The following is a 15,078-nucleotide window of genomic DNA, read 5'->3' as shown; positions in this document are numbered from 1 at the left end:
TCAAGATATTTCAAGAAGAATTACTAATCAAAACAAGGCCTTACACTTGCCTCCAACTCAACAAAGATTGGCAATTGAAGCTCCACCACCTAAAGGTAACATGTGTGTTTTCTACCTAACTGATGATCCTGATGGTAATTCCTATCCAGAAATGGTGCGACATGCACAAATGATGAATACAAGAGGAGTAATAAGTGAGATTGGTCAAGACGAGGAGATCTCTGGGCAACCTAGCGACTTTGAAATACCCAAATTATTAAACTTTTAAAATTTTGATTAAGATATGGGTTAACTCACAATACTGGTTCCCACTTTTTGATCAACTTTGACACTTAGATGAACATTTTGAAAAAAACCTTCACTTTCTGACACTTATATCTTTTAAACCGTTAAGAATTTGAAGATGATGTAAACTAGTGATTTGTAACATCTTGTTTGTAGATTCTAAAAATTTTTGTTTTCAAATTTTTATGAATAAAATTTTATTGATTTTTCCATCTCCCTCAAAAGTCAGTTTTTTATAGCAAACAACATTTTTTAAGAGTGATGTGCATCCCAAAATGCATAACTTTTTTTTTCTATAAATGATAAAAACTTAGTTCGTTTGAATTTTGGTTTGTAACATCAATACCTAGGGCATGGATATGGTTTGATAGTGATATGTTGAATATTTTTTTATTTTATTAAGTTTTGAAGTCTGACTAATTATAATTTAGATATAGGTGTACGTTTGAACATATAACTTTTTCATATATATCAAAATTCAATTTAATTTTTTTTGTTAGAAATAAGACATCAATACCTAGTGTGTAGATATTTTTTTGAATTTTTTTGAATTAGTTTACTATTTTTCCCAATGCATTGAACAAAGAAGTTCATGTTCGGTGAAAAACCTACATTCATAAGGAGTAAAATAAAAAATTATTAATGAAATTAAATATATTAAAAATTATATTTAATTTTTGAACTAACTAACAAGGTTTAAGGATGGATGGCATCGTGTGGGAGGTGTCTGATCGCTTGGGCGAGGGCATCTGTGCCCTAGTCGAGCTCTTTCTCAAGTTATGCAAGCATCCAACATGGGGGAGATCGAGTGCTGGTAGGGGGAAGCGTTTAGATAGGGTGGGATATCTATTTCGTGCCTTGGTTCATGGTTCTTTGCTCATTATTTTCTTAGGGGTTTTTTGGCATTTGGGGGAGGACTGTGGTTTTGTGTGGTGCCCTTCTGGGGTGTTATTCTTCGGTGCTGTCGTCTTTGGAAGAAATTATGTGGTAAGAGTTTGTGTTTTTTGTGGTCCCTATTGTTGATTGGTTTGTGCCCTCGATTTTGGGGGTTTAGTGGTTTTTGTTTCTTCGTGTGGGGTCCTTGCATGGTTGCCCAAAAAGGACTTGTGGGTGCTTTGAGCACACCATTTCATAATACTTTGACAAGCATTTCTTCCTCCTGCATGCAGGAGAATTCGATGTTTGGCTTAGCTGGTTCAGACATGGGTGAACATTCTTCTCAAGTTGGAGGTTTCAGACCAACGAAGGTTAATGGATGCCTAGCAAAAAGAGACAACAAATCGGTTTTGATTTCTCTAGCTTCTGTTGAAGAAGACATTGAATATCTATCTAGGAATGCTTTGATCTGTAAATCTATGGGGATTCAGGTGTCCTTGCCTTTCTTGGAATTTTTGACTCAAAGGACATGGAATCCAGAGGGGGAAATGGACATGATGTTAGCAACTAATGGATATTTTTTGGTAGTATTCTCATGCTTGAATGACAAAAATAAGGCATTTTGAAGGGGGGCCTTACTTCTATAATCAGGTTGGTCTCTTTATCAAACTTTGGCATGTAGTTTTTAACCCCATAGAAGAGCTTCCTTCAAGGGTTCCTATTTCAGTAAGAATTCCTTGGTTTCCTTTGGAGTTCTAGAGAGAGGACATCTTCAATCTGGTTGCAGCTCAGTTGGGGAATCCAATAGGCCCCTCACATCAAACTATGGAAAATAAGGTAATTACCTATGCTTGTGTCTGTGCTGAAATTGATTTGAACAAGTCCTTGCTTGATTTCATGGAATTTTAATTGGGATCCTATTCATGAATTCAACAACTTGATTATGAAACGTTACCATTTTGTTGCCAAATTTGTCATGAATATGGGCATTTGCAGAAGATGTATCCCAAATCTAAATCAGTAGGGGACTTTAAGTCTGGGACAACCAATGCACCCCCTAAACAAGATAAAGGAAAAATTCCTATGAGGGAGGATAAGGAAGGTTTCACCTCGATTAAAACTCAAAATAAAGGTCAGGGTCTAAAGAGGACCCTTATGGACGAGCAAGAAGATTAGGTTTGATGCCCTTGAAGATTTGGAATAGTTTGATGGAGCTATTGCTAATATGCTTGCTAGCCATGATCTTTTGGAGGTAGGGGTAATAGGTGGGAAAGAGATCAATGCTACTTAGTTTGAATCACTGGAGGAGGCAGTTGGGGTGTAGATGGACACAAATACTTCCCCGAGGCCTATGGTTGAGATGGAAGGTAGTGGAGGTATGGAAGTGCAGGTTACCTCAAATTCTATCTACTTGGAGACTTGTGCTGGAAAGGATCTATTGGATGGGAGCAAAGGTATAGGAACTTCCCTTCTCTTAGGAATTCAAAAAAAAAATCTCAAGAGAGGTGCTTTGGAGAAGTCCCTTAAGGTGGGAAGGAAGAAAGACCGAGAAAAGGTAAAACTAGCTAGTGAGACTTTAGTAGAATCTAGTGTTGTAAAGACCATTGATTCTCACTTCTCTTAGTCTCAAAAATGATTGTGCTCTCATGGAATGTAAGTGGGTTTAATAACATCCCTAGACAAAAGGCTATTCAGGAGTTGATTCAGTTTTATTCTCCTGATGTGGTTTTTATTCAGAAAACTAAGTTATCCGTTGATGGTATGTTCAACATGACTACTAAAGTTTGGTCAAGATGTCTTTGCCAATGTATTGGGGCTCAGGGTAGTTCTGGAGGCTTGGCTTTGTTATGTTATCCGCACAAGCTTGTCCCACTTTGGTATATCTCTAGCAAGTCCTCTATCTCCTTTGCGGCCACTTGTTGTGAGACTGGTGAGATTCTCCTTTTCACTAATGTTTATGCTCCAACTGATTTTGTGGGAAAATCCTTGCTTTGGTCACATATAGGATTTGTTCGCTCTCTTGCACCTTTGTTTTCCTAGATTTTGGCAAGAGATTTTAATGTTGTATTATGTTTGGAAGAGAAGCGGGGAGGTATTCCCAGGCTTGACCCCTCTGCAGGGCTCTTGAGGAGTAACATTGAGCTATTGAGGGTTGTGGATTTCCAACCTTCCAATCGTTTATTTACTTGGAATAATAGGAGATGTGGGGCTGAGGCTATATCAGAAAAATTAGGTAGGTTCTTGGTTTCTTGCTACTGTATGGAAGATAGTTGGACTACCAATTCAAAGATTTTAGATTTGAGAGGCTCAGATCACTGGCCTATCCTTCTCTCGGCCACTAAGTATAGGAGGACTAAGAATCCCTTGTTTAAGTTTTATCTTATGTGGTTGAGGGATGATTCTCTTCAGGATCATATGTTTGAATGGTGGAGGGAAGGGAAGCTTGCTTATGGTACTGTTATGTTTTCCTTTGCCAGGCAGTTGAAACATGTTAAGTATAGGCTAAAAAAGTGGAACAAGATGAGCCTTGGTAATCTTTTCTCTACGAAGACGAATGCTCAACGGAGGGTGGATACCATTACCCGCCAAATTAAAGAGCAGGGTATGTCTGATGCTTTATACAAAGAAGAGGCTATTTCTTAAAAGAGATAGAAAAATGGGAGCTTTGGGAGGAGGTTTATTAGAAGCAGAAGTCTCAAATTGATTGGCTACAGGAAGGGGATAGAAACACAAGTTTTTTTCACAACTCAGTAAAGGACATAAGACATGGTAGTACTTTCAATTCTCTTATTATGTCGGAAGGGACTCGGGTTTCCTCTCATAGGGAGATTTCTTAGGAAGACATTAGATTCTTTAGGAATTTGTTCAAAGAAGATTTTTTGCCTGCTCATGTTGAGGAGGGATTGGAGCTTTATTGCATTCCTTCCATACTCACTCTAAAAATGAATGAGGCTCTCATTAAACCTATCTCTCTTATTGAGATTGAGGCAGTGGTCTTTGGTATAAAGAAAAGAAAATCTCTCGGGCCTGATGGTTTCCCTATAGAGTTCTTTCAAACTTTTTGGGATATTGTCAAGCTAGATCTCTATGAAGTTGTGCTGGAATATTTTAGTAACAAGCAAATACTTAAGGTCCGGAATGCCAAATTTCTTGCCCCCATTCCTAAGAAGGAAGGGACCTATTCCCTTAACTCATTTAGGCCCATTGCTCTGTGTAATGTGATCTACAAAATTATTACTAAATTGATTGTTGAAAGGTTAAAGCCTTGACTTAGTAGATTAATTTCCAAGGAGCAAGAGGGATTTGTTTTTGGAAGACAGATTTTGGATGGAGTTATCATAGCCGCCGAAGCAGTGCATTCCATGCTATGTTTATGAAGCTTGATATGGCCAAAGCCTACGATAGGGTCAAATGGAGTTTTCTGCAAAAGGTTCTCTTGGCTTTTGGATTTTGAAGTGAATGGATTAGTTGAGTTATGAGCTGCATCACCTCTTCATCCTTTGTTGTTCTTATTAATGGTGAGCCAATTGATTTATTTGGTGCAACTAGAGGCCTTAGGCAAGGAGATCCTCTCTCCCCCTATTTATTTATTTTGATGGCTGAAGGTTTGGGAAGATTTCTTAAGTCTCAAGTCATGCAGGGTATGATTCAGGGCTGGAGGTGGGGCCATGACATTCCTCCCTCCTCCCATCTTCAATTTGTGAATGACACTGTATTAATTAGGGTTGCTAGAATCAATGAAGTGACCAATTTTAGAAGAGCCCTGGATATTTATGTGAATGCCTTTGGACAAATGATTAATGAAGAAAAATCTCATATCTTTTTCTTCAATACTCTTGCTCTCATTCAGGCAATAATTGTGTAGATTTTGAGGTTTTATTGGCACCCTTCCTTTTGTTTACCTCAGAATTCCTCTTTCGGTTCGTAGATTTCCTAGATCTATCTAGCAGGAAATTTTGGATGAGTTTCAGAGCAAGATGTGTCACTCGACTAATAGGTGGCTCTCAACAACTGGTAGAGTTACCTTTTTAAAGTCGGTAGTCCAGGCGCTTCCCATTTACATTTTTTTTGTGCAAACAACCCCCACAAGCTTTATTAAGATATTTGATGCTCTCTCTAGACAATTCTTATGGACTGGTAATTTTCTCTCCTCCAATTGGAGTTTGGTTAAATGGGATAGTGTTTGCAAATCAAAATAAGAGGGTGGCCTTGGTTTGCGGAAAACAAGCTCTAATGGTTGTGCTCTTGTTGCTAAGCTATTTTGGAGATGGTGTATAAATCAAGATCAAGGATGGGCTAATATCCTTAGGATTAAGTATCTCGATGATGTGGAAGGTAAGGATGTTCCCCGGTGCAGCTTGACAGGAAATGGGTCAATGATTTGGGCTACCTTGAAGAGAGGAGCTCATCTAGTCAAGAAGGGTTTCTTTTGGATTTGAAACAGAGGCTTTGAAGGTTTGTTCTAGAAGGATTCTTGGGATGGATATCCCCCTATTTTATCTTAGTTCCATCATCTCCAACCTCTTGGTGACATCTTTATGGCAGCAGGCTGGAGTAAAGTTGAGGAATTTAAAGCAATTTCAAGTGTGGGTCGTGGTGAGGTAGCTAGATGGAAGGAACCTCAGGAATGACCTCTTGGGGGTTCTATGGAAGAGAGGGAAGCTCTTGCTAGATTATTAGTTGGGAGATTGTGTAATTCTCTTAGAGGTGCTCACATCCTTGCTTGGGTCCCTAATCCGAAGGGCAAGTTTTTCGTGGGTTCTGGTTATCAAGAGCTGGAACGAATGACTTTTGCCAAGGTGGATGTTCCCTGGTGGAAGCAAGTTTGGAACAAGATGGCTTGGCCCAGGTGTAATTTTTTCTTGTGGCTTGTGGTACAAAATAAGTGTCTTACCTGGGAGAATCTTCAGAAGAGGGGCTTTCGTGGGCCTCTATTTGTGTTTTATGTAATAAGAGTGAGGAGAATAGCTCACACCTTTTCTTCCATTGCTCCTTCACCTATGATATTTGGCATTGGTGGTGGGGGGTTTGGAATCATGCTTGTGTTCATGCTAACACTCTGGTGGAGTTTTGGAGTAGTCTTCCTACTAAGACTCCCTTTCTGGATGTGGCTTGGGACATTGGTCCAGGATTTATTATCTGGCAGATGTGGTTAGAAAAAAACTGCAAGATTTTCTAAGATAGGATGAAAATGGTGCAACAAGTGTGGTTGAAAATTTTAAATATGATTCAGGAGACCCTAGTGGCGAAGTGTGACCTTTTTGGTGACATGCAAGTGATTCAAAGTTTGAATATTTTTGGGGTAGGTTTTCATGATGCTTTATGTAAGAAACTACAGGCCAAGAGCAAAAATTCTAAAAGGAAGGCTTGTTGGGATGGTAGTGGATGCCCCCTTCTCAAGATCAATACTGATGGGTTGTCTAGAGGAATTCAGGTATGCTGGGGTTGGAGGAGTTGGTAGAGACGGTACCAGTAATGTTGTTTTTCTCTTTCTGTCTATAAGGGTTTACAGACTAATAACTATATGGAGGCTTTTTCTACTCTTTTGGCCCTTGAGAGAGGTTGTATTCTTGGGTGGAGTAAGATTATATGTAAGTCTGATTCCCAATTTGTGGTTGATATATTGAATTGGTAGAGGATGGAGGATGTGGAGTGACATTTGGCTGTGGTGGGTAGACAAATCCTTTCTTTGAGTGCTTCCTTGGAGGTAGTTTCTTTCTATTATGTTCCTTGTGAGTGGAATAGAGTTGTTGTTTTTCTGGTGAAGTGGGCCTCAAATCACTTGGAAGGGTGGAGAGTGGAAGACTGGGTGTTGGAGTCAAGGATCACTAAGAGGAGGTGAATCAGTGATCTACTAACAAATAAATTTTCTGATCTATTCTGAAACCACCAAAAGCATATGCAAGAAAGTAAAATGCATAAACACAAGATAATCAACCACAAAATCATAACACCAAGACTTACATGGAAAACCCAAATGGGAAAAACCATGGTGGGACTTGAACCCACAATATTATTCCACTATGGCTAGTAGCAAAACAATATCACATGAGGGGAATGCACTTGCATTCAGACACACTGCCTAGAGTGCATTACTCAAGTTACAAAACAGGGCTACAACCCTTGGAGGAAGGCTCACTGCCTCAGAAAAGATTAAAAACTGACTACAATAAGTGAAGAACTAGAAAATAGCATTTGACTATGCCAAATATCAGTTCCGGTTAGGCACAAAATGATCCACTGCACTGTTTTGCTTATTTGCCCTGTTCTGCTATGCAATTGCTCACCGGATCAACCAATATCAAAATGCGCACATGAAACTATGCTTGATCGCTGAAAAAATGGTCTATCACATCACCCTCTATTCATAATTCATCATCCAATTCGGTCTTATATATATATCCGATTAGCAAGATTAATCTCGCACAGGCCGACTTCCAAAAAATTGTATAACACGCAACATGAAACATGTAGCTACAAGTCGGCTTCAATCTTATCAAATTTTTTGTACTGGACCCAAAACACATTATCACAGACTTCCTATAGGTCTCACATAACTCCCAAACACAATTCCAACCACCAGAATTAACTTAAATAGTCTGTACACACACTCCATCATCAAACATGAAGAATACTCTGCTTTGTTGCTCAACAAGATACCATATCTTCAAACAAGTGACAAAATCAATATCAGAGGGTAGATTTGCATGATAATAAGCTTTTGATACTTAACCAATCAACCCTAATCACAAAAACCAGAATCTGCTTCACCGAAAATGAAAAGTGTTTTCAAACTGTTAGAATATTTAATCTTTACTTGGCTTAGGTTTATCAGTATTTAGTTTAGGATATTCCTTTGGAATTCTTACATGTAATTTGTCCTCTAGTACATGTGTGAGGACAAGTCAGTTCTTTTATTTTCCTATATTAAGGAATATTAGATTTCCTCCATAAGAGGATGTGGACACATGGCACACACATTTTATGAATGGTGGCATTCATAGATTTGGGAGTTACTTTGTAACTCCTATCCTCATCTCTATTTAAGAGATGTCTCCTCTCTCATTTCTTTTTAATGATGTTATTGTAAAAGAGCTTCTTGCTCTCTCAGTCTCTCTCTCTCTCTCTCTCTCTCTCTCTCTCTCTCTCTCTCTTAGACATTGCCTCATTCATAATATCACAAGGGTTTTTCTTTGCTTTTCCCCTTTCAAAGGTTCTTGTGCCTCCTTCTTCACATTTGGGTGATTTCTCCAAGGTTTCTGCATTTCTCTTGGTAACATTTACTTCATCAATAGCCTTACTTGGATTTTGTTTTTCTTTTCTTGCTCTTGTATTTCCTTTCACAAACCTATACAACTTCACTGGGCAAATTGATATACTCTAGATTACCGGTTAACTAGAACTTCATACCAGATCAAATCAATAGGCTAAATTGGCATCAATGACAACTCTTAAGCATCTGCAATCATCAGAGACTACCAATCTTCACCGGAGCATCATCGGAACATCAAATGCCTACACTGGGTTCATTTACCCTTGGAGTATGTTCATATTCTTGAGGGTTTGGTCAAGGAGGATTTAGTAGATTAGTTGTTGCCCGTTTGGGGGCTTTCTGTTGAGCTCTCTGTTTATGTTTTCTTTTTTGGGCTTGTGGCCCTATTCTTTGTACTGCTCGGTTTGATTTAATAAATTTTTACCCCTCCTTTTCCAATTTTTTTTTTTAAATTATACTATTTGGAAAACTTATAACAAGGACTAAATACTTAAATAAACAAAACTTTTAAATGAATTCATTTGACCCCCCCAAAAGCTAATGTAAAATTATTTTTTTATCAGCATTTGATAGATGCAAAGGAGACTCTGTTGCAAGTATGATTTAGAAGTAGAGAGGTTCTATCCAAGAAATTTTGATCTAAGAGTCTTTGATCTAACTCTCTTCAAGTAATTACTTCAATGAGACCTCTTAAAGCTTAAATCATTATATTTTCTAAAAAATGTATGATTTCAACAAAAATAAGGATGTACCAAAAAGTGGGAACCAACATTGTGAGTTCACCCATATGCTAGCCATGGCTTCAACCACATAGAGATAAGAAAAATACTCAATGCAACGAAAAAATCACAAAGCTTCTAGAAAGGTATTCCTCTATAACAAAAATTGAGGTTTTGATACAAAATATTTAGAAACTAGTGAATACTTACAACAAAACATAACCATAAAGTGTTAAATATGATTATTCAAAATAGATAAACATGCAATTAATCACCAAATTTGAAATGTAATATGGATAAACACATACAACAATCAATTAAATCAACAAATACACATAGCACTATATGTACATGGATAAACCCTTTCATAAAAGAACTCCACCCCTAAAGAGAGTAGACATTTGCATTAACTTTAAATACACACAATTATCAACACATCAACTTCTTTCTTCAACACAACAACATTTTGATAGTGTGAGAGTACTTGCAAACAATCATACATAACCTCTATCTTATGCTTCCAATATATATTGAATTCAAAAATAAGTAACCATAAATGGTTTAAAAAATGACGAGTCAAAACCATGTGTCCATACTAGACACTTAAAACCCAATGCAAAAATCAAACACCTCATTCATGAAGAGCATATTGAAGAATAGAATGTAACTCCTTTTACACATTGAGGCATTATAGATTCTATCATAAATGCCATTTAGCCAACTTTCTCTCATAAATGTTCCATAAATTACATTGTTGTAACATTCATGAAAAAGATGCTTCACAACTCTCAAACTTTGACCTATTTTTTAACCTTTCTAATTAAATATCTTTAGAAACAATACCACAAATATATCAAAGATACTAATAATAAAATAATATCCACAACCCTTATAAACATTCAAATAACCATTCTAAAAAATTAAAGAAATAAACTTTATATATAGAAATATAATTTAATATTACACTTATCAAATATATATCAAATATATCTATCAAAAACTCTTTTCACACTTATCTAACCTATACTACAAATCTAATATAGAAACTCACTATATCTAAATCCTTTAAATAGATATATTTATATATCTATACAAATTTTGGAGTGTTTTTTAAACCATTCTATAAAATTTATATTGTAACGAATTTTCAATATCCGCATACTTCCGCATACACTACCTAATTAAACTAAAATTCATTTTGCCTGTTTTTCAGTTCTTGTTCCGTATTCTTTGATTTTTTCATATACTTCTCATCCTAATGGCGAACGAATCATGGGAGTACAATTCCAATAATTTGGATATATTTTTCGAAGCGAGGAAGAAACAAAAATCTGAGTTACATGATCGCGCCTACACAAGGACGGAATGCGTTCATGAAAACAATGTAGTCAATTTTACCGAAAAGATGGCATTACATCCCCAAAGTCTGGAGACGTAATGATTTTTATCGATTGCCCTGAAGATTTGTCGAAATATCACACTGTCGTCTCACATGCGCTGGCAATACGCCGATCAGGCGGAACACGAATAATTTTGTTTATAGACATCATTCACTCTGAATGCATAGACCATAAAAATGGGAGGAACAGACGGAAGAGAAGGTACACGAAGATATACAGCATGCCTGCAATGTACCCAAACATGTTACAGAACTCATGGTATGTCCAATTTCAGTGGCTCATGCTTCTTCAAGGTCATGCTGGACGACTTTACTAAAAAACTGGTATGTATACGTGCTTTGCTTACTTCTCAATCCATGCACCGCCTACCCGAATTTCTAAAACTATAAAGTTGGGTGCATAAAGGCCCTAAAAGCAAGAACAACTCAGTCCATGCATTACATACCTAAATTAGCAAACTTATGAAGTTTGGGGCTACATAGAGAAGTTAACATGGATTTTACTCGCAGCTCAAACAATGCATTAGGTACACGAATTAGCAAAACCATAAATTTGGTTACATCAAGATCCTCACATGGCTTATATTTGTAGCTCAATCCATGCATTAGGTACCCGGATAAGTAAAACCATAAAGTCGTGTACATAAAAATCGTAACATGGGTTTTACTCGCAGCTGAAACAATGCATTACATACTCAAATTATTAAAACTGTAAATTTGGGTATATAAAATCCTAACATGGCTCATACTTGCACCTCAATCCAAGCATTAGATACCCAAATAAGTAAAACTATGAAGCGGGTTACATACAAATCCTAACATGGGTTTTACTCACATCTTAAATGATGCATTACATACTCAGATTAGTAAAACTGCAAATTTGGTTACATAAAGATCCTAACATGGTTCATGCATAAGGCACCAATACTTATGGCCTTGTAAAGAAAGAACAATGATAAAGATGATATTGTTTTTTCTCTTTCCTTGCACTTGAACCAGGAAAACGCCACGGAGTGTGAATGAAAAATAAACAGAGAAATTAATGTATAGTGTTCTGGACTGGAAGTTTTAGCTTCTCGGCAAGGATCGGTTTACTGCTAATCTTCGTCATGGAGTTCAAACCAAATGGGTTAAAAGTTTGAGCCATATATACGAAAAAATCTTATTCTCACGAGGCACATCGCAGATGTCAAGTTGCTGTTCTGGCTAAGTCATGACCTTACAAAGTAACTTTATCTTTACCTTTTCATAAGCCATCTTCAGAGCCATGTGAGAAAGAGAGATGCTAAATGGTCTCAAGGGGAACTTGCCATGTGATTTGGAGTTCCGTCCTCACGACCAAACGCTTACCCCACCTCTTCGTTCCCATCCCTGTCTCTATTCCCTTACCATTTTCTTATTCAGATATAGTTTTAGCAAATGTTAGGTACTTATAGGCGTTCCTTTTTTGTGCTGCAACATTTCTATACCAGAGATCCAGGGAAGTCTTTTAGAAGTTTTTTAAAATCTTAAGGAGGCAAATATAATTTTTAACAAGTTTTGAAAAAAACTTTGGACTGTAATAACCTAAGAAATTAAGAGGAGTTTATTTCAAGAATATGTTAATCAAGTTCATTAACACTCTTAGAAATGCCAAAAATGTTATACATATAGTTTGTCGATAAAAGATATTAGAAATGTAGCCCAACCAAAATTTTCTTAATTTAATAACATATCAGACATATTTGCCTCTACAAATTGGATAACTGCCCTGCAGATGTGATCCATCAGTGCCTACAAGAGCGATATTAGTTATATGGATACTTGTCAATCAGGCACAGCTACACATTCCTGCCGCAGGAGCTTGGAACAACTGGATAGAGTTCTCCAGTTTGTATATGGCAGATATCTATCCCATTCAATGGGTATGGGTGCCTTCTCTGAAGCTATATAGTTTTTCAGTTTTAAACTTTTATAGTTTCAGGCTCAGCTATATGGATGCTTTTATGGCCATATACTTGGTTTTGCTTTGAATATCAAATGGCCTATGACATTGATCTATGTCTATATACTTTCATGAGTGTTAAAAATGTTAGCATGGATAGTCCTCTTTAACACATATTGAAGTCAGTAATTTTTACTGTCAATTTCTTCAGTTGGTGTACATATTGTTAGCATGCCAGATGCTTTCACCTGTGTCCGTTTGTTTCTGTGCCAATGTGTAGAATTGACGTGATGATACACACTGAACATATTCTCAGCAAGCCTCAGGATCTTTTTCTGTATTCTGTACATCTTATCTCTATGAGTACAACTTTACTATACCTGATAAAAAAATACAGCATGCTAATGAAATCAAAGGCCACTAGCTGCTGTTACAGAATTTATATTACTTAGGAACAATTTTTTTGACACTTCTAAATTGTTTGGCCATTGTAAAACACAAAGCCGTTGTGCATAATTAGACTATTAATTTTCCATAACAGATTTTTCTCTTATAGAATGCTGCTTGGATAACATCGAGAGTGCTGAATTTTATTCTGAAGAACTGCTTTTAAGACCTTACTTGAATTTGTACAGCGTGTAGGCGCAATTTTGGATCTACAACAACAATCGTTTTGCAGGTGCTGCTAGATAACATCGAGAGTGCTGAATTTTATCTTGAAGGACTGCTTTTAAGATCTTACTTGAATTTGTACAGCATGTACGTGCAATTTCTGATCTACAGCAACAGTTGTTTTGCAGGTGCTGCTCTGTTTTAACCAGATATAGTTAGCACTTTTGAAACATAGATTTGTTTTTGTTAATGCATGACAGCCTCGGTAAGATAAATGATTGAATGAGAGATAAATAAAGTCTCTCATTCAATCATCTATCCTATCGATAAACCATGATGAAGACTTCAAGCTATCGTTCCTTCATTTGATGATTATTCTTCGATTTATATACATTCAATCCTACTTGCAAATTCCGATCAATATTGGTTTCTTAATCAATACTTAAACTGCCGATAATTATCGGTTATAAATATCATAGCACAGAATACCGATTGGTATTGGTTCACATTGAATCGTATGAACACCGATTGTTATCGGGTTTAGTTTATAACTATATACACCGATTGTGAACACCGAATGTTATCGGTTGACTTGCTTATAGTATACACACCGATTAGTATCGGGTGACTTACTTATGGTATGCACACTGATTAGTATTGGGTGATTTGCTTATGGTATACACGCCGATTAGTATCGGGTGACTTGTTAAATACACCGATCGGTAAATACAATGATAATTGAAAGGTGCGATCAAGTAATATCTTGATCGGTCATGTCTAATAGACATGATCGGTCAAGGTATTGCTTGATCCTCCTTGCATACATATATATATCAATCGGCATTTGTGATAAGGACATTGAAATCGATAAATGCTCCTCCTCTATCTACATCATACCAGATAATAATCAGATCCATTATTTAAGAAATAACATATACATCAAAGAAGATAACTAATCTTGAATATAACTTGCATTTTGGAAATTGAAAATCGAATAACATTTACAGTTTTAAGTAGTGGGACATGAAGGATTCTAAGGTTCACAATGTACAACCAATATTGTGAAACACGTGAACTAATCAATAATCAAATGACAAGCTTCTAACGAAACTGTGTGTTTGATTTTGCATCAACGAATTGTCATTTGATTCTCAGACACAGTTTTTTTGGGAAGTTTGTCTTTTGAATCTCATGGCCTGAAAACTTACTGTCTAGTTTAGTCAATACTCATCAAAATCTTCAATATTTCTGCAAATTTAGTTTTCACTTGCTTAGGGCAGTGGCTTAAGCTGATTTGTCTAGCCTGTGGATGGTGTTACTCTAAGTTTCTAGGATGGTGGGACATGTAGATGCGGCTTTAGGGATGTTAAAAATTTTTGCTAATCTTTGGGATGTGTTGATGTGTTTTTCATGCACATGCGAACATAGAATAAAATACCTAAAGGTACCTTATCCTCTCTTGAGCAAAGTTTCCCGACTGCTGAAGATCTTGCCGAAGGATCAGTCGAGGCAACTCCAAGGTTCTTGTATGTAGGTTCTCTACTCGTGGATAAGCTCTTTGTGGTATGATGTGATTTCGCTGGAATCACAAGGGGACTTACACTTGATGACTAAACGTCTGATTTGCTTTGAATATTGCTGGAACACAGGATTTCACTAGCCTAGATTTTTTGAAAAAAAAGGAAAAAAGGATGAGGGCGAGGGAAGGATCTAATTCTGACATTAAGAATGTAGGAGCAATGAATGACCTTTGATGAAATTCTAAGTCAGTCTTGTTTTGACATCCCAGGACCATCTCCACAAGGTTAGTGCGATCTTCGGAGTAAAGCTTTATGATGTTCAGATCATCGCTACAGGCATAGACACCATCAGGTTGATGCATATCAGTGAAGAAGCGACAATTGAAGTTAGGCTTAAGCTGAATGATTCCAGTTGACTACACAAGGCAAGTCTGCAATCAACAAACTGCTAGTAGTATGGATATACAAAT

The 15,078-nt window shown here is 36.8% G+C and overlaps 1 protein-coding gene across 1 annotated transcript in view; it reads left to right on the top strand.

Moving 5' to 3' along the window:
- The first annotated feature begins 10,390 nt into the window (after window positions 1-10,390).
- The window catches only part of LOC131069244 (B3 domain-containing protein Os01g0723500), a 114,618-nt gene continuing 109,930 nt past the window's right edge, over window positions 10,391-15,078 (top strand). The window contains exon 1 of the mRNA XM_058004607.2: window positions 10,391-10,876. Coding sequence (XP_057860590.2) covers window positions 10,730-10,876 — 147 coding nt within the window. The 5' untranslated portion in view covers window positions 10,391-10,729. The remainder of the gene's footprint in view (window positions 10,877-15,078) is intronic.

The sequence above is a fragment of the Cryptomeria japonica genome, chromosome 6 (assembly GCF_030272615.1).
Source record: "Cryptomeria japonica chromosome 6, Sugi_1.0, whole genome shotgun sequence".
Lineage (NCBI taxonomy): Eukaryota > Viridiplantae > Streptophyta > Pinopsida > Cupressales > Cupressaceae > Cryptomeria > Cryptomeria japonica.
Note: the sequence above shows the minus strand (reverse complement) of the source record. Positions and strands in the feature narration are given on the sequence as shown.